This window comes from Pelophylax lessonae, assembly GCF_965119305.1.
Source record: "Pelophylax lessonae genome assembly, chromosome: 6".
NCBI lineage: Eukaryota > Metazoa > Chordata > Amphibia > Anura > Ranidae > Pelophylax > Pelophylax lessonae.
This window is the reverse complement of record NC_138773.1, coordinates 250,234,016-250,254,046: the sequence shown is the minus strand read 5'-3', so window position 1 is coordinate 250,254,046 and position 20,031 is coordinate 250,234,016. Positions and strand designations below refer to the sequence as shown.

General features: G+C 42.5%; 1 protein-coding gene across 1 annotated transcript in view; it reads left to right on the top strand.

Annotated features, from left to right (window-relative positions):
- RAPGEF4 (Rap guanine nucleotide exchange factor 4) overlaps positions 1-20,031 on the top strand; it is a 480,844-nt gene that overhangs the window by 417,847 nt on the left and 42,966 nt on the right. Inside the window, exons 27-28 of the mRNA XM_082260932.1 lie at positions 18,132-18,182; positions 18,967-19,054. Coding sequence (XP_082117058.1) covers positions 18,132-18,182; positions 18,967-19,054 — 139 coding nt within the window. The remainder of the gene's footprint in view (positions 1-18,131; positions 18,183-18,966; positions 19,055-20,031) is intronic.

Sequence of the window (20,031 nt, the reverse complement as noted above, 5' to 3'; positions counted from 1 at the left end):
TAGTGGGGGATCGGGCGGGTGGATCTGCTCTCAGCTCGGCTCCGCAGGGTTTTCGCCCATCGTGGCAGCAATAGCGGGAACACTCTTCGCTCCTCTCGTGAACGACATGCCTCCTTCTCCTACACCTGTCTCCCGCACGGCTGCGCTCGGAGGAGGGGATATTAATAGGGTCCCCTGGGTCACTCCTGATTGGCCGGATGCTCCCACCATCTCCGCCCTTTCACCATACTGGTTGGTTACTCCTCCCACTGGGCAGTCCTACACATGGCGCGCTTTCCAGCACGGTACTGTAACTCTTGCCCGGCTATGCTTCCTCGCTGCAAACTCTGGGGAAGTAGCTGCTAAGCGGATCATGTCACTTGCTAGACATGCATCCGCCCATCTCAATTGCACTAGGGCCACAACTGCACTTTTCTTCACTAAAGCCAGCTGTCCCTCCTTGCTCATCAAGAGTAGCATTCCACTGTCGGTCGCACGGCCGATACTTCTATTCCTCGCCACACACGTGCAATCTACATCTTCCATACTAGCTTCAGGATTAGCCCCACTGCCCTTCTCGGCATGGCCGACTACGATCCCCACAGTATGTGTGCAGTAACTATATAGAATAAATGTCCCGCTGTCACATGCACGGTCAACATCCTTCCTAATAGCATGCACCACCACCAGGACCCTGGCACGTCTCTTTCCGTGCCCCCGGCCTCCATGTTCACTGTCCACACTGGGATCTCCAGCATCCTCTTCTCTGTCCCTCCCAGGACTCCCGATGCCACCATCACTGCCCTCCCTGGGACCTCTTACTGTTAAGCAGTTGCAGCATTTATATATCCAGACACATTTGCCTCCTGCCCTCCATTTCCTGATGGCAGAAAACATTTCCCAGCCCATTTTGAAAGTCTTAATCACTTTACAATTTTTACTGGAACACTTCCGTTGCCACAAGCATCCCTCAATGTGGGCTTCCAGCTTCAACCCACTCTCCATGTCTCCCGCCGTTGCAGTCTCACACCCGGCCTGGCGTTTAAATAGCAATTCGTGACACAAAAATTTACTTTTTGGACTTGTTCTTTTGCCGTTGCCAGGGGCAACTGGCCCAGTAACCAATGGCAAAATCCTGGATGACCCCCCAAATGTAGCAGGTTTTCCAGGCCTGTGGCCTGATATGGGTCTGCCATCGGTACCAGTTACCCCTCCAGCCCTTGTGAGCTGCAGCCCTGGGTGTGAGCACTGAGACATTGACAACTTCGGCATCTTTGTTTTGTGGTTTTATTGTATTTAAGGGGATGGGAGAAGGGAATGAGTGGGATACACCTTTAGCCTCAACTAGATACAATTGTGGGACTTTTCTGGCAAAAATGCTTATTAGCGCTGTCTTGACGCCAGTCGACGCTAGCCAACGCTTCCTGACACTTGAACTACTGAAACTGTGCTGGATCCTTGACTTTAGTCCAGAAGATCCAGGACTGTAGAACTGCTTGACTTGTAACACTACAATAGCTCAGAGTCACTGAATGGCTACCTCCAGTACTGCACTGGCACAGAAACTCCTTGTAAGTTCCTGTATTGCTGCAACTCTCAACTGGCACACTTCACACTGTGCACTATCACTTCAGGGCCCAAACCACAGGTGCCCCCTTTACACTTTAAGCTCTTCAGGGTCCACTGACTATGTACCCCCTCTTTTACTTCAGGGTCCTCAACCCCGGTACCCCCTTTCAGCTAGCTGGCACTGGATCCCAGAACCTCCTCCGGAGTGGTCTCCTCTAACTCTTCAGGCAGACCCCCAGGGGCAATCTTCAGTACTCGCGACCTGTGTAGGCTTTTCTGGGACTGGACCCCTCTCGCTCTCTGCTGGTGCTCGGTACACTGGATCCCTTCAGCTCAACTCAGCACTCTCTAGATTCTCAGGCGACACCCGAGACATAGACTTCCTCCGACAGGAGGAGAGACAGCCGTTCTCTCCCTCCTGGGACTCTGCTCCCACCAAAGACATTGTATCATGTGCCAACTTATACCCACTCCCAGAATCCTTTTCAGCACAATCTGCCTTCTGGGGTAGTTACAAGCCTGGATGTGTCCCCTGATTGGGTTTCCTCCAACGCCCTATGAGAAGCCTCTCACAGGAGCCAGTGAGGAGACTCCCCCTTCAGCAGGCACACCAGGAAACCATCACAGCCTGACTAATAAATCACAGCCCTGCTGTTAGGCAGACAAGGCCCACTATACCTTTACTTAGCACCTACCTGTAGGGTGCTACACTCATGTAACAAATTATGTGTGATCTTGGTAGTTCACATGGTAATGCTACAGAAGGGTACATGTTGACATTTGTTGAAGGGGGGTTTTCATCTTATATTGTATTGAAGTTGTATTATAACAGATTTTATATGGCAACTTTAAAGGATTATCTTGTTTTCAATGGAAGCTCTGACATTGCTTTTGAGTCTTCAATATACAGTCCTGTCTGGTCTTGTACCAGAATGTAAACTCTACTTTTTTAGTAAAAAAAACTTTATTGGATTGAAAAACAGGCCCAATAGATCTCCTGCTAAAGAAGTTTCATTTTTTTATTATAATACAAAGTACACGTAATACTTCGTCCCATCCGTGCAGTACAGTGGAAGACTAAATATGTGGTTGGAAAGGACTCCCCTCTTTCCCCTCCATGGCTGTCCTACACACAGTTGGCAAAGACAGGGTTACATTGATACCCAAAGCCTGTCTATAGCACTTTCCTAAGACATGCACTGTCAAGATTCATACATGGTGGGAACGGGGATGGGGGGGGGGGGGGGGGCTAGAGTCTCAACCTCCTTTACCTCTGCTTTCCTCTTGCCGCCACTTGTCTCGTTAGAGCTGGAGGCAAGTGCTAACTACTAATGCAGTTACATGAGGTTAGGGGATAACAAAGTGAAATTGGATCTGAGGAGTGGACATGGTGGCTAACAAGGTTAATAGCAGCTTACCAATCATTAGATGGGATGGCTGCATTTGTCAGGTTTCTGTTGTAATCAGCCCTTGTAGAACACCAAAACGAGGTTTCCCAGGATGTGGACTGCCCCAGCCTGCTTCTTCTCCAGTGCCCCTAATGGTGGGGATGGACTTGCTGCAAGCTGGAACCAGGTCACGCCTCCCAGGTACTGACAATGTTGGGACTACCCGTGTATGCAGAGCTCAGGTGGCAGGAGACAAAAAAGACAAAAAAGGGCCCAGAAAACAAGCAGAGGTCAGGGCAGGGGCGGCAGGCAACCAAAAACAGTAGACAGCTGTTCTTTGGGTAATGTTCCTGTGTGACTTGCAAATAAATGAGAAAGGGTTGGGACTTTAAATGAGAGACATGACAAGGCTGGTAGGAGTGGAAATTGCACATATAGTGATACATGAAAGTCTGAGAACATGACATGTTACACAATATTGAATGACCAAGGTTGTATAAGAGCTAGTAAGTGGTCCCCAAGTCCAAATTGATAAAAACCAACATGACAAAATTCCAAGGAGTAATGGAGTAATAAAAACAGGCTCAATCGCTGCATCAACAGGCTCAACGCGTTTTGTGGACTGAGTTTGCCACTTCATCAGGAGTAGGTTTATGATGCATATCTACAGAAAATATATATATAAAGATATTGCAAACATGATAATAAATAAAAATTGGGAAGGGGAGGGAGGGGGAGACAGAGCACCCATATTCCCAAAACATACAATGCAGCTCAAGTTGTTTGTGGCATTGGAGGTAGGACATGAACCTAGGTATCCCTCCTGGGAGCTGAGGAAGCACAAAACGGGCAGACAAAGCAGAGCACGCCACACACAGGGGGAGTGTGGGCTTGAAAAGATAAGGTGAAAAGTATTGCGTGTAGCAGCGCAAAAGGATATCTATCAGAAAATATATAAAATATATAGTAATAAATATAAAATATGTGCTTGATTAAAATCCGTAGTGCTACTTGCATAGTGGGATGATGTGTAGAAACAAGGAATCCGAATGGAAGTATGAAAAAAGAATGAAGTAGGTGAAGAATATGAAAGTGACACAAGACCAGACACCAGAGAAAATCTATCTAAAGCATCGTGATCGGTCAGAGCCTGCAGATTAGTGAAGACCCAAAAGGGTACACCGAGTAGTGAAGATCCAGGAGAACCCCTGAGAAAGGGACAAAAGGAAATGAGAAAAAAATAGCCAAAACAAGCATACTGGAGGTGATAGGAAGAAACAAAAAAATAGAGAGCAACAGAGAAGATGTCACAAAAGAAAAAGTGCCAAGAACAAACCACGGACTCCGAACATGTGCGCCTCATACCCGCCAAGGAACCGCCAAGCAATGTGATCTCAACGTCACGCCAGTGTGTGGAAAGGATCTCCATGGGGGCAGTGAATGCCAGTGGCGGAACTGCCCCATGGGATGCCTAGAACACACTGATGGGGGAACAAAGCCGCCAGCATGAAGGCACCAAAATATGATGTAACGCACCGGCGCAAGGCGTGGCGTGGATGCACGACAGCGACGTCCGCCTGTTCCCCCGTGTCGGGTGAGACAAAGGGAGAAAGGGAGGACCTGTGTGACTTGCATGTACTTTTAAAAGAAACCTACAGTGTATTAAATGATATATGCAGGCTTGCTGACCAGCCCATAGTAAAAATACGTCATTACTTTGACATTAAATACCGGTGTTATGGCAGGAGCTTATTTATTTTACAAGGAATGTTTACATTCCTTGCAATAGGAAAAAGAGTGAACAAAAATGAATAAATAAATAAAGGGACAGTGTAAAAATAAAATGTAAAATAAATAAGAAAAAAAAAATTTAAAACGCCCCATCCCTCTATGCATGTGCACAGAAGCGAATGCATATGTAAGTCATGCCCACATTTGTAAACCGTGTTTAAACCACACATGTAAGGTCTCACCGTGATCTTTTGAGCGAGAGCAATAATTCTAGTGTAAGACCTCCTCTGTAACTCTAAATAGGTAACCTGTAAAAATATTTAAAGAATAGCCTATGGAGAGTTTGTCGCCATTCCATGAGCGTGCGCAATTTTAAAGCGTGACATATTAGGTATCTATTTACTCAGCGTAACATCATCTTTCACATTATACAACACAATTGGGGTAACTATTGTGTTTTTTTTTTTTTATATTCATTAACCACTTAAGCCCCAGCCCTATTTCGGACACTTTTTGTTCACAAGTTAAAATCAGTATTTTTTTCCTAGAAAACCACTTAGAACCCCCAAACATTATATATATATTTTTAGCAAAGACTCTGGAGAATAAAATGTCGGTCATTGCAAAATTTTTTGTCACGCGGTATTTGCGCAGCGGTCTTTAAAACGCCATTTTTTTGAAAAAAAATTGAAAAATCACATTTCACTGCATTTAAAAAATACTAAACAGTAAAGTTAGCCCATTTTTTTTGTATATTGTGAAAGATGATGTCACGCCGAGTAAATAGATACCCAACATGTTACGGTTTAAAATTGCGCCCCCCCGTGGGATGGCGACAAACTACGGTCAATAGAGATCTCAATCTGCGACGCTTTAAATTTATTTAACGGTTACCATTTTAGAGTTAGAGTGTAGCTCTTTTTTTAAATTATTGCCCATGCTCTGGCGATCGCGGCGATACCTCACATGTGTGGTTTGAACAGCGATTTCATTCGCGGCTCGACTTACGTATACGTTCTTTTTTGTGCGCGAGCTAACAGTGACGGTGACGGGGGCGGCTAAATTTTTAATTTTTTTTTCCTATTTATTTTTTCTTTTTTTTTTAACTTTATTACAGGTTTTAAAAAAAAAAAAAAAAATCTGATCACTTTTATTGCTGTCACAAGCAATGTAAACATCCCTTGTGACACCAATATGTAGTGACAGGTACACTTTATGGAGGGATCGAGGGTATATTGTGAAAGATGATGTCACGCTGAGTAAATATATACCAAACATGTTACGGTTTAAAATTGCACACACCTGCGGAATGGCAACAAACTACAGTCAATAAAAATCTCCATAGGCGACGCTTTAAACATTTTTAACGGTTACCACTTTAGAGTTAGAGTGTAACTCTTTTTTTTTTAATTATTGCTCTCACTCTGGCGATACCTCTCATGTGTGGTTTGAACAGCGATTTCATTTGCGGCGCAACTCCTGTATACATTATCTTTCATGCGCGAGCTCACGGCGACGGGGGCGGCTAAACAATTTTTTTTCTATTTTTTTTTTTAATTTTAGCACAAGTTTTTAAAAAAAATAAATAAATCTGATCACTTTTATTGCTGTCACAAGCAATGTAAACATCCCTTGTGACAGCATTAGGCAGTGACAGGTACTCTTTATGGAGGGATGGGGATCTAAAAGACCCTAAACCCCTCCACTACACTTCCCTGTATGCAAAACACCGAAAACGGCATTTTTGCATACAGCCGTTTTTCAAATCTGCCGCCTTTTGCAGCACAGTAACCCGGAAGTGACGTCATGGACACCGCCTCCGGGTTAGGTCATCGGAGACCCGATCGATGCCGTTTCCGGCATTCATCGGGACTCCATCCAGCCGGCGGACGTGCCGGCTGGGTGCTCGGGGCTCCCGGTGGGACGGAAGCCCCGAGCAAAGCCACGGAAGGCGGCGGGAGGGGGGTGACGATCGAGCGGCTCCCGAGCCGCATCGGTCGTTACCGACGGAAAGCCAACCGTCGGCTCTAAACAACAGTACCGGGATGATGCCTCTAGCTAGAGGCATTATCCCGGTATAACCCCTTAAAGTCAGCCGACGTAGGTCTACGTGGCTGGTCGTTAAGTGGTTAAAGTGTATTTTTATTTATTTTTTTTAAATTATGTTTGAAAGACTGCTGCGCAAATACTGTATGACATAAAATATTGCAAGGATGGCCATTTTATTCTGTAGGGTAAATATATTGTTTGAAGGTTCTAAGTAATTTTCTAGCAAAAAATACTAATTTAAACTTGCAAACAAAAGTTCCAGAAAAGGCCTGGTCTTCAAGTAGGTTATACTTTCTGATTCTGAGTCACCTATCTGCAACAAGTATACCAACCTTTCTCAACCAGTGTGCCGCCAGAGGTCCTCAGGTGTGCCGCGGGATCATGGAAGAGAACGGCTGTCAGGTGAGCCCAATCTCCCGATCCCTGCCAAATTGTACACCTGCAATGTAAGTCAGCTTTCAGCCTCAAAAGTGAAAGTAAAAGGAGGGGAAGTGTGCTGTGCTCTCTGCTTCCCCCTACAGTGCAGTACAGCAAAATGAGAAAGGTACTGTGCTGAGATGTTTTCAAGAGCTTTATACATGTGTCAGTGTGTGTACATGTGTCAGTGTGTGCACATGTGTCAGTGTGTGTCTTTATGTGTGCATACATTCATGTGTCTGTGTGTGTGTAACTGTGTGCATGTGTGTGTCTGTCTGTGTGTGTGTGCTTCTTTTAATCCTGACCCCCCTATTCCTGTACCATCAGAACTGTTTTTGTAGGGCTTGTTTGCGATAGCAGCAAGGACTTGTGCTCCTCTGAAAAGCAAGCCATGTTTAGATTGCTTTTTAGAGGCATTTAACAGGTGGTAAAGAGGAAAAATGTTGCCTCCTTACCACCTGTTTTAGGGCCGCAAATGCAGCATTACCACATTGCAACAATGCACACAGTTGCGGGGTGTTGCAGTGCAGTCCCATTCACCCTGGGTATACCTCCAGCTGCAGCCACAGCATGTGTACACCCCCAGCTGCTGCCTCTGCAGCTAAAGGGGGAAAGTTGGGGGTGGTAAAACAGCTCAATCATGTTGTTTTACAGCCCCCCCAACCTGACATGTGAACAAGCCCTTGGTTCACATCTGTGTGGCTGTATGTTGCGTGTAGGACAGCCCATTCATTTCAGTGGGCTTCCCTACCCGCAGAAATAGAGGGAAATAAGTCCCCAACCATTTTCTTTTTCGTTTTAATTGTGCCGCACCAAAAGCACCTTATGTTTTCCAATCTGTGGGGTACCATTAAGAATTAATGGCACCCCTAAAGAGCAGAGCATTTGTCTGTGTGTCAGGAACGAGCACGATTTTGCGCGTGTTCCACAAAACACAGTTACGTGACCCAAGCCTTGGACAGGGGTGCATCAAGACTGAAAATACTTTTTAAGGGGGCCCGACTGGAAAAAAGGTTGAGAAACACTGAAGTATACAGCCAGTGAATTTAGAATAAAGTTACTCCAGAAATCAGTGCGTTATTTTCAGCCACAGACCTTAGGCAAAATTAGGAGCTATGGTGAGCTGACAGATAGAGCTGTCATAAACATAGTCCATAGATTTAAAGATTCCCACAACACACAAAAACATCAATGAAACTTTTATTCACCACCGCAAGATTTGTTTCCGAGCCACTGAGGACACCACTGGTCACTGCTGTCTAAAGAAGGGGTCCCCTGTGGCCCTAAAACATTGCACGTATAATGTAGTGGTAAAAAAAGTCTTCTTTAACCTTCCTAGCGGTATTCCCGAGCGTGACGCGGGGTTACATTTTAGAGCCAAAAGCGGTAACCCCGAGCCACATTCGGGGTAGCACTAGCAAGATCGCCGGATCCTGGTAGAGGTTTTACTTACCTTGTTACCGGGATCCAGTGATGTATGCGGGCGGTATGCGGCGGCGGAGCTTCCTCCCGATCGTCTGTCAGCCCCGGCTTCCGTCTCCTGCGGCGTGACGTCCACAGGGGGGGTGGAACCGGCGGCAAATTCAAAAAGTATATGCACAAACACACTGATACACTGTAATCCTATTGGATTACATTTCCCAAATAAAATAAATTGACCTTTGATTGCCCCCCAGTGCTTTCTCCATTGCACTTCCTGAATTTTTCCTATACATTGTATCTGGACATTGCAGAGCGACCATGGCCTCAAACAAGCGCGCCGCAACCTCAAAAGCGGCATATGACCTGCTGGGCGAGAGCGACAGCGATCCTGAATCGCTTGCAGAGTGGAGTGACAGCGATTTGTGGGGAACTTCGTCATCCGACGCAGAAAGTGAGTTCAGTGATGATGCTGTGACTGTGCCGAGCGATGTGCGTGATCGACTGCGGTACGGAGCACGTAGCGCCCCCAAGGTTCCCGTTTACCGGAGCACCTGGTATCAAAGTCAATGTTGAGGAGCACAACCCCTTGGCGTATCTGCAACTTTTTTTGACGGATGAAGCTATCGAAAAAATAGTTGTGGAGACCAATCGGTACCAGGAGCAACAAGCCGCAGCGCATCAGCGGTTTTCAAGGAACAGGATGTGGGAACCCGTTACCAGTGCGAATATCTGGAAATTCCTGGGCCAAATTATTCTGCAGGGAGCAGGGAGTGGTGGGGAAACCCCTGCAGAAGTGGTATTGGACCACAAACAAATTATTGGCCACTCCTTTTTTTGGCACCGTTATGACGGAGTACAAATTTTCCATCATTATGAGGTATTTGCACTTTACCAATAATGACGATTTTGATGAGACTTCTCATGCGGCTCCGAAGCTCAAAAAGATCTGGGACATTTACCAACTCATTTTGAAAAATTTCCAGGAGTCCTATGTCCCAGAAGTAGACATTTGCATAAACGAAAGTCTAATGGCATATAAAGGGAGACTCAGCTGGATACAATATATTGCGTCCAAGCGAGCACGCTTTGGAATAAAATCATTTATGCTGTGTGAATCCAGCTCTGGATATATTTGGAATTCGGTCCTATACAACGGGAGAGGAACCAAGTTCAACCAAAGGTTCAGCAGCTATGGGATGGCAACCGCTTCTGTTCTGACGCTGATTGAGCCTCTGCTGGATCAGGGGTATTGTGTCACCACAGACAATTTCTATACGTCCCCAGAACTGTTTGAGTTCCTCCTACAACATAAAACAGATGCGTATGGGACCGTCAAAGCAAACCGGCGTCACATGCCCCCCAGCTTTGCCAACAAAAAGCTGAAGCCCAGAGAATTAGTTGCCTGGCAGAAAGGAAAAATGTTGGCACTGAGATGGCGTGACAAAAAAGATGTCTGCCTGATGAGTACCATCCATAACACCGCCACTGTCATGGTACATACAAAAGGGGGAAAAGATATTCTGAAACCGCAACTGGTCCTGGATTATAACAACACCATGGGAGGTGTGGACAGAGCTGACCAGGCCATGACTTTCTATCCGGCAATGCGGAAACAGCAGAAAAAATATTATAAAAAAATATTCAGGCACCTCCTGGAGCAGTGTTTGTGGAATGCATTCATTCTGCTAAAAAAGAAGAGTGACAGGCCTGTGCTCCATGTGGACTTTGTGTGGAAAATTGCTGATATATATATACAGTAGATATATATATACATATAGATATATATATCTATATATATAGATATAGATATATAATGTTTGGGGGTTCTAAGTAGTTTCTAGCAGAAAATACTGGTTTTAACTTGTGAACAAAATGTGTCAAAAATGGGCTTGGGGGTAAAGTGGTTAAAGGAACACTTACCATTAAACATTAATTGTCAGCTGATGTTTAAAAAGTGTGCTAACCAGGGCTTATTTTCTTAGAGAATAGATGCAGCTACACCCCCTACCTAGAGAATACAGAACCATTAATTTTTTTTTTTGTTGCTAAGTTGCTTGTATAGAATTTTCGAATGAAAGGCAGTAAAAAAAGCCCCCTGCAGCCAGAAACAATAGACGTCCCCAGCAACAATTGTTCTACCCAGCAACTATAGATCCCTCCCGGCAACTATAGTTTCTCCCCCCCCCCCCCCCCCAGCAACAAAAGATCTCTCCAGCAACAACATATCCCCCCAGCAATAATAGATCCCCCTGCAACAATAGATTGACCCCAGCAACACAAGATCCCCAGTATCCAGCATCAAAAGGCTCTCCTGCAACCGTCAACAATAGACCTCTAAGGGGTCTTAAGGGGGCTTAACAGTAGATCTCTTCAATCAACAATTGACCCCCCAGAAACAATAGAACTCCCCCACCAAAAGCAATAGACCTCCCCAGCATAAATAGTTCCCCCCAGTGACAATAAAGCCCCCAGCAGCCAGTATCAATAGACCCTCCAGCACATCCCAGGACCCCTTGGCATAATATAAATTCAGTGCTGGAGGTGCCGAAACTGTGTTCCCCCGCATTCTCGCTGAAAAAAAGTTCTGGTGCTAACTTTAGATTTTTTTCCCATGGCAACCAATCATTTTCCATGTTTCATCCTCAAACATAGGCTTTAAGTTACAGCTGGAAACTGAATGGGAGATAAGAAGAAATCGTTTTTTAATTAGCTTATAGCGCAGGCTCTATGTGATCAGGATAGTAAATGCAGAACCAATTATTATTTTTTGGTGCTAAGTAGCTTGTATGGAATTTGCTAATGAAAGGCAATAAAATAGGCCCCCTGCAGCCAGCCATAATAGATGCCCCAGCAACAATAGATCTCCTTAGCAGCAATAGATCCCTCCCAGCAACTATAGATCCCCCAGCAACAATAGATCTCTCAAGCAAAAACATATGACCCCCCCCAGAAACAGTAGATCTCCAAGCAACAATAGATCGACCCCAGCAACAATAGATCTCCCAGTATCCAGCATTAGTGGACTCTTCTGCAGTATCAATAACCCCTCCTCGTTTCAACAGTAGATCTAATATATCAATAATTCACCCCCCAGAAAAAATAGTTCTCCCCCACCAGCAAAATAGATCTCCCCCACCAGCAGCAAAAGACCTACCCAGAAACAATAGTTCCTCCCAGCAACAATGGAGCCCCCAGCAACAAGAATCAATAGACCCTCCAGCGCATCCCAGAACCCCTTGGCATAATATACAGTATCTCACAAAAGTGAGTACACCCCTCACATTTTTGTAAATATTTTATTATACCTTTTTATGTGACAACACTGAAGAAATTACACTTTACTACAATGTAACGTAGTGAGTGCACAGCTTGTATAATAGTGTAAATTTGCTGTCCCCTCAAAATAACTCAACACACAGCCATTAATGTCTAAACTGCTGGCAACAAAAGTGAGTACACCCCTAAGTGAAAATGTCCAAATTGGGCCTAAAGTGTCAATATTTTGTGTGGCCACCATTATTTTCCAGCACTGCCTTAACCCTCTTGGGCATGTAGTTCACCAGAACTTCAGAAGTTTCCACTGGAGTCCTTTTCCACTCCATCACAGAGCTGGTGGATGTTAGAGCCCTTGCGCTCCTCCACCTTCCATTTGAGGATGTCCCACAGATGGGATTGATAGGGTTTAGGTCTGGAGATATGCTTGGCCAGTCCACCACCTTTACCCTCAGCTTCTTTAGCAAGGCAATGGTCATCTTAGAGGTGTGTTTGGGGTCGTTATCATGTTGGAATAATGTGGCCCAGTCTCCGAAGGGGATCATGCTCTGCTTCAGTATGTCAGAATACATGTTGGCATTCATGGTTCCCTCAATAAACTGTAGCTCCCCAGTGCCAGCAGCACTCATGCAGCCCCAGACCATGACACTCCCACCACCATACTTGTCTGTAGGCAAGACACACTTGTATTTGTACTCCTCACCTGGTTGCCACCACACACACTTGACACCATCTGAACCAAATAAGTTTACCTTGGTCTCATCAGACCCCAGGACATGGTTCTAGTAATCCATGTCCTTAGTCTGCTTTATCTTCAGCAAACTGTTTGCGGGCTTTCTTGTGCATCATCTTTTAGAAGAGGCTTCCTTCTGGGACAAAAGCCATGCAGACCAATTTGATTCAGTGAGCAGGGTATGGTCTGAGCACTGACAGGCTGACCCCCCACCCCTTCAACCTCTGCAGCAATGCTGGCAGCACTTATATGTCTATTTCCCAAAGACAACATCTGGATATGACGCTGAGCATGTGCACTCAACTTCTTTGGTCGACCATTGTGAGGCCTGTTCTGATTGGATCCTGTCCTGTTAAAAGGCTGTATGGTCTTGGCCACCATGCTGCAGCTCAGTTTCAGGGTCTTGACAATCTTCTTATAATCTAGGCCATCTTTATGTAGAACAACAATTCTTTTTTTTAGATCCTCAGAGATTTCTTTGCCATGAGGTGCCATGTTGAACTTCCAGTGGCCAGTATGAGAGTGAGAAAACACCAAATTTAACACACCTGCTCCCCAATCACACCTGAGACCTTGTAACACTAACGAGTCACATAACACCGGGGAGGGAAAATGGCTAATTGGGCCCAATTTGGACATTTTCACTTAGGGATGTACTCACTTTTGTTGCCAGCGGTTTAGACATTAATGACTGTGTGCTGAGTTATTTTGAGGGAACAGCAAATTTACACTGTTATACAAACTGTACACTCACTACTTTACATTGTAGCAAAGTGTCATTTCTTCAGTGTTGTCAGATAAAAAGATAGAATAAAATATTTACAAAAATGTGAGGGGGTGTACTCACTTTTGTGAGATACTGTACATTCAGTGCGGGAGGTGCCAGAACTGCATTCCCCCACGTTCCTGCTGAAATAAATCCCTAGTGCTAACTTTAGATTTTTTTTCCCATGGCAACCAATCATTTTCTATGTTTCATCTTCAAACATAGGCTTTAGGTGACAGCTGGAAACTGAATGGTAGATAAGAAGAAATTGTTTTTTTTTTTCATTTCTTATAGCACAGGCTCTATGTAATCAGAATAGTAAAAAGCAATTTAAACAACCAAGGTAACATATTAAAAATGCCATACCATTACTAAGTAAATGTATATATATATATATATATATATATATATACAGTACATATTTAATAGCACAAAAATCAAAGCCAAAGGAAAGGTCTTATGTGGTAAGAGTTACAGCGATATGCTGCATCCTTGGCTGCTTAAATCTGAATTGTGTTTTACTATTTCAGCTAGCATTGCTAATACATTTCAGGAGGCAGACTTGTCATGTCTGGCAATGTTCCTGGCTCTACTTACATTATTCTTGACAAAAGATCCATTTATAATGAATCACACAGGCAGATTAAACTTTGTATCCCAAGGCAGAAAACAAAATGCCGTAACTCTGTATAGGCTTTGAACCACAGGGACTAAACTGCATGAAATCTGCTAGAAATGTATTAAAAACAAGGTTGATAAATTTTGTCCTGGTCATTAGTATAATCACACTTGACATTTTAGATGTAATGTTGCATACATTATATGTTCAGTCACAACCTAGCGCTGTCCATCACTCCATAAGCTGGCCGACCTTGGCCTGTTCACACTGACATGTCATACATTGGGCTATAAAATTCACTTTAGGCTCATGAGGTCAGGTGACAAGCAATTCGAAATGTAGCAGATGAGAAATACAGAAAATGCACAAATGAATACAAATGATCTGCAAACATCTTGATTTGTATTGTACAATGTCTCAGCACATTTGTCATGAAAGGATTTGATTCTCACAAATGTTGCAAAAGCAGTGCTGACAATATTTTATACTTACCAGGGATTTCAACTAATAAGTATACCTGTCACAAACATGGGCAATGGAAACAGAATGTATAACACAAAATACATGACTGAGGTATTGCAGATATTACGGCTGCCTTACCTTTTCAAAAACCCAACCTAAGACTTGCCAACCTTAACAAATGACACAAATACTTTTTGGATTTTGAAAGGCCATAGCAGCCATTTTATTAAACAAATTAAAACAACTTACTATTTTATTATAACAATACGTAATGCTGTTCTTTTACATTATTGAGCAGTAATAACCCAAAATCAGTACAGTGACTAAACCTTGTCAACTAACCTCGTCACCGTCTAGGGTCTTAGAAGGCAATTTGTCTTACAACTGGCTGTATCTCCGATCAAAATAGACTTCCAGGCCCTCAGCTGCAATGACCCCAGCTCGAGGACTATTACTATTAAGATGCCCTCGATACAGCCAAATGACTCTTGAAGCGGAGTTCCACCTAAAACAAAAAAAAATACATAAAAATACCCCCGGGACAGTCAGGACTAGTGCATTCCACAATGGATAGCCTCTGAACTGTCCCGGTTGCACTTACCTTTTAGAAGAAATACTTACCTTGAAAAGGTATTGTCCAGCGCTGCCATCTCAGGTGTGGGCAGCTGAAGCCAGCGCGATCCTCTTCTGCATCCTCTTCTGTCTTCTATGGTCCCACGATGCACTGCACCGGCCCCGCCATCACTTCCGGGGCTGCAGCGTCATCCCTGCACAGCTTCTGGGCATGCCCAGAAGCTGTTTAGCAAGGTATGACGCGCCTGCACCGGAACTGACGTCGTGGCCGGTGCAGGCGCATTGATTCCTGGGAGCGATGACGTTCAGCTCCCAGGAATCATTGCAAGCCAGGAAGTGACGACTCGCCGTGACCGCCGAGGGAGGAAGAGGAAGTAAGGTAAGTATATTATCTTCTAAACAAGGTAAGTAAAAAAAAAAAAATTGCGATTATCCATTTGTTTTTCAGGTGACCCGACGCAAGAAGATGGACCGAAGTTTAATTTTAGGGTGGAACTCCACTTTAGCCATTACTGCCTTCAATTGTTACCAGGGTTGGTACACCCATACCTGAGTTTGAGATGGGCCCCACCCCCCCATTTTGACCTTTTTAAACCGTCACAGTCTTCCGAGACCCCTGATAACTGCTACGACAAACATCAGAAATTCAGCACTCACCCCAAACAAATATAGACCAATAGAACCAAAATTAACAGCAATAAATTGGGGAGGGTGGGAGAAGCTATCCCCATGCTGTACTGCCTCCGACTGGCTTCTAGAAAGCTAGTACCAACCCTTAAACTAACCCAGTGACTCAATTTTTCCTCACCCATTCTAACTCCAATCAAATCAACCTGAACTTATACCAAATTGTATTAACCCTGCGATACTCCCATCATCATATAGATGCGATCTATACCTGAACTATCCTCAAAACTGGCGAACTCCTGTCAGATATAAAAGACACAAAATAATACATGCCTTTATTAATATATAATTTTTTGCTTTAATTGAAGCGGCATGAGTACCTGAGTTTGAATTGGCTTTGGTCTTTTGCTATCCCCTGTAGGAGCAAAGAGGAGTGAACAATTGAGTCTGCCCATCTTTTTTTTAAATTTAGAGGTTTATATTTTTGGTTTTTGTTTTGATTTTTACTTTTTTTTTTTTTTTACTTTTTTTGTCTGAGAATAGTTCTATGTTTGTCTCAAGCATGTTTGAATCCAGGTACTGTTGACTGACTCACTACCTCTGCTGGTCTGTTCCAAGCATTGTCTACCCTTTCAGTAAAAAAATCTTTATAAGATTAGTTTTGAAAAACTAGTCTGTACAGCAGAGCTCAAATTGCAAAAGTAAAGAACAGCACAAGCAGCCCCCTATCTGTTGAGCTTATGTGCTAACAAGGGACATGCTTAGAATCTGCTGGTGGTCTTGAAGTTAGAGATGAGTAGGATTTTATACTGAAAGCTGTCAATATCCAATTTCAGAGTCTTTGAGATTGACCAACTATGTAGTGTAAGGGCCTGTGTAAATAAATATGAATTAAATGGTTACATACTATAGGCCCTCACATTACATAATGTTTTGACAGAGTAAAAGGAAATTGTACAGTTAGATTGCACCGCATGTGACTATCATAATCCTGCAGATGATGACATAGCTGCAATATAGTTTAAGCCAAAACTGGAGGGGAGCTTTTTGGACTAGTGTTATTTCTAACACAATTAATATATTGATTAAAGGGGTATTTAACCCAAAACCAAAAAATGTAATATATTGCAGTTTACCAATTATTAGATGTGGTAGCTTCCATAGTTTTTTTTTTTTTTTTTTGCTTTTTTCCCTCTGTTTTACCTGGTGATCTGGCCAGTAACACACCTCCTGTATTAGAGCGCCCCCCTCTCTGGAGGAATGAGAACAGGGGGCACGGCAGACAGAAGTATTGTCTGTCTGGGTGGGTAAATGTATTAGTAGATTTAAATACACAAACAAATTGAAGCCAGATTCCAAAATCTTATAATCAGTTATAGCAAACAGTTTTTCCCTTTTAGGATAAGAGCCCATTCACACTAGCACGACTTGTGAGGCGACTTGTGTAGCCCCAGGTAGCTTGACATAACAAAAGCAATGTTAATCAATCAGTGCCGTCTTAATTGGCACTACTGAAGTCGCTCCGACTTCAGAAAAGGGTCCTGTACTACTTTGAGGCGACCTGTGATCCGACTGTCCCATATACTTCAATGGGAGTCGCCTCCTTATCTTAATTGAAGTGACTTGTTATCAGACTTTCCAGGAAGAAGAAAGAGATTAGCCAGGCATTCCCCACAGACAAAGTCGCCTGTCTCTTCAAAGTAGTGCACAAGTCTCTTCCAAGTCTCTTCCAAGTCTCTAAACAAGTCTCTTCAAGTCACGGGGCGACTTTCTGGTCGTGGTAGTGTCAACCGGCTCTAAAGGTTTTACATAAATAAATAAAAGCTGATCATTGTAAGCTGCTAGTTTTGAATGGTTTGTTCCATCTCTGTAAATTGATACATCTGGAAGAGAGTTCTTTTGAAAAACATCAGACTTACTGGCTGGATCACCAGATGAAATTAGAAGAAAGAAAGACAAAAATTAAGAAAAGTAATGCAGCAATCAGATCTAAGAATTAGTAAGCTGCAATTTAATAAATGTTTGCTTTTGGGTTTAATGCCGCTTTAATTTTATAGTTTGTTCCTTTCTCCACCTTTTTGCTTTTTTATTCCTTGAGTGGTATGTTGCAATTTATTCCTTGAGTGGTATGTTGCATTTTATTCCTTGAGTGGTATGTTGCATTTTAGATCTGGTACTATATCTATATCACTATAAAATGTGTTCAGCAGCCTTCCTGCTTAATCAAGAACAGATTTTAGGTACGAATCCCCACACTTTTATGATTGTTATCCAATCACTGCAAACGTTTGCGGTAACACAGCTTGTTATATCAAATAAATAGATTTACTTAAAAGTAAAGTAAGTAAAAGTTTTGTGTGCAGGTTTATGTGTGTATGCTTTAATAGAACTTATGTTTATGAAGAGGAATAAAGGGAAAGACTGCTACATCCCGAAAACCTAGCCGTCCTGGGTCATGGTCTATGCAATATTATCTCAAAGTGTCCAAACAAAATGCAACAGTTTTCCATTTCTGTCTTTTAGAAACTTCCGAGCAAGTTTAGGAAGATCTATGCAGAGTTTGAAAATTTAATGGTGAGTAAAAGATGTATATTATTATACAGTGTATATATATATATATATATATATATAAATAAGTAACTAAATAAATGAATAAATAAAAAAATCATATATATATATATATATATATATATATATATATATATATATATATATATATATTTACAAAGTATTTATTTACTGTGTATATATCAGTATATATATATATATATATATATATATATATATATATATATATATATATATATGTATATATACATATATTAGTATATATATCAGTATATGTATATTTGTATATACTGTAATAGGACAGTTGAAGATAATGCTCAAAATGTATTACGAGCGTCAGAGTAAAACAGGTTGTTTGCCATTGTTGACCATTTTCTTAAAGTTCTAGTTACTGGAGAGGATCTGGCTTCCTTACACCTAGTCACTAATCAGAGCAAGCATGTAACACCTACGTCCGACCTGCATCCCGGTTCCAGGTCATTGACTCAAAAAACATGGAAGCCAAGGGATCAGTATGAGAGCCAAGCAACTGACACTTTAATAATCAGAAGTTGGTAGTTACAGGTTACATCCTTTCCTATATACTAGTCTCCTGTAACTGCAAAATAGGCATCAAACCACAACAGCTAATCAGATCTTGTGAGAGTTAGCAAAATGAAGCTTATGGACTCTTTAGGTAATTAGTGCACATCCTGCACTTGAACTCGAAAATCAAAGTGCAATTTTTCATCTACAGTACTTTGTTCTTGCAAGTGAAGTGATAACATAACATTCCTTTTTTTTGTTTAAGGACCCATCAAGAAATCACAGAGCATACAGGCTGACTATAGCTAAACTGGAGCCACCAATTATTCCATTTACACCTTTACTCATTAAAGGTAATCTCATATTTTAATCATACAACGATAAATGATGGCCTAATGATTAATTATGTCTTTGCTACATATTCTCAGGATATCATTGGACTTACCTATTGGAATCCTGTATTACGATTTGCAGAATGTAAAATCTGCCCCGCATGTGAAAAGTTGCAAAGCAGTGTAAACTGGTTAAGTTGAATAAAGTTGACATATTTCACAAAACCAGGATTTAGAATAATAAATAAAAAGCTTTAATATGGCTCTGTATTCATAAAAAAGATCACTGAATATATTTTTTAAATGAAAGAAATGTGACATAAATTTGATTGGGTATCAGATAATTTTATCCAAGGTACAGCAGAGTTTAGACTTGGGTAGATAGAAGCAGCACAAGTAGCCAGTAAGGTGTACTACAGTTCTTACGTGTTAACATGGTACATGCTGATAGGAGAAGAGAGTAGCGTGACAGAGAGGTAAGCCCCTTAGTGTACTGCTTCTCCTTTCACTGTTCAGTCATGGGCTGGGAATGGACAAGCCCTAAAAGTTAGATACTAAACGACTGCAAAATCAGGTCTTCTGCTCTACCAGACAGGGCTGTTTTGTGTGGCAGAGCTGTGTAAATCTCAGAAGTGGATAGACAAAATTACAAACTTTTTGACCGGTAAAATCATTCTTATATATGTATTTCATCTCTGTATTTAGTTATTGTCTTGGAAGCCAGCATTAAACATGCTGCTAGCAGGCTTTCAGCATACATTAAGTCATGCTGAAGGTGCATTATGCTTGCCTTTAATTCTGACATTGACCTAAAAGCGTTTATCGGAAATGTCTATGTTGTACAAGCAACCATTTAGGCATACTTGCCAACTGTCCCAACTGTCCCGTTTTTGCAGGGACAGTTCCGGCAAATAGGAGCCTGTCCCGGGTAATTTACATTGTCCCAGCAATGTACTTATTTACACTTTGCACTTACTTAATGTACTTATTTACACTTT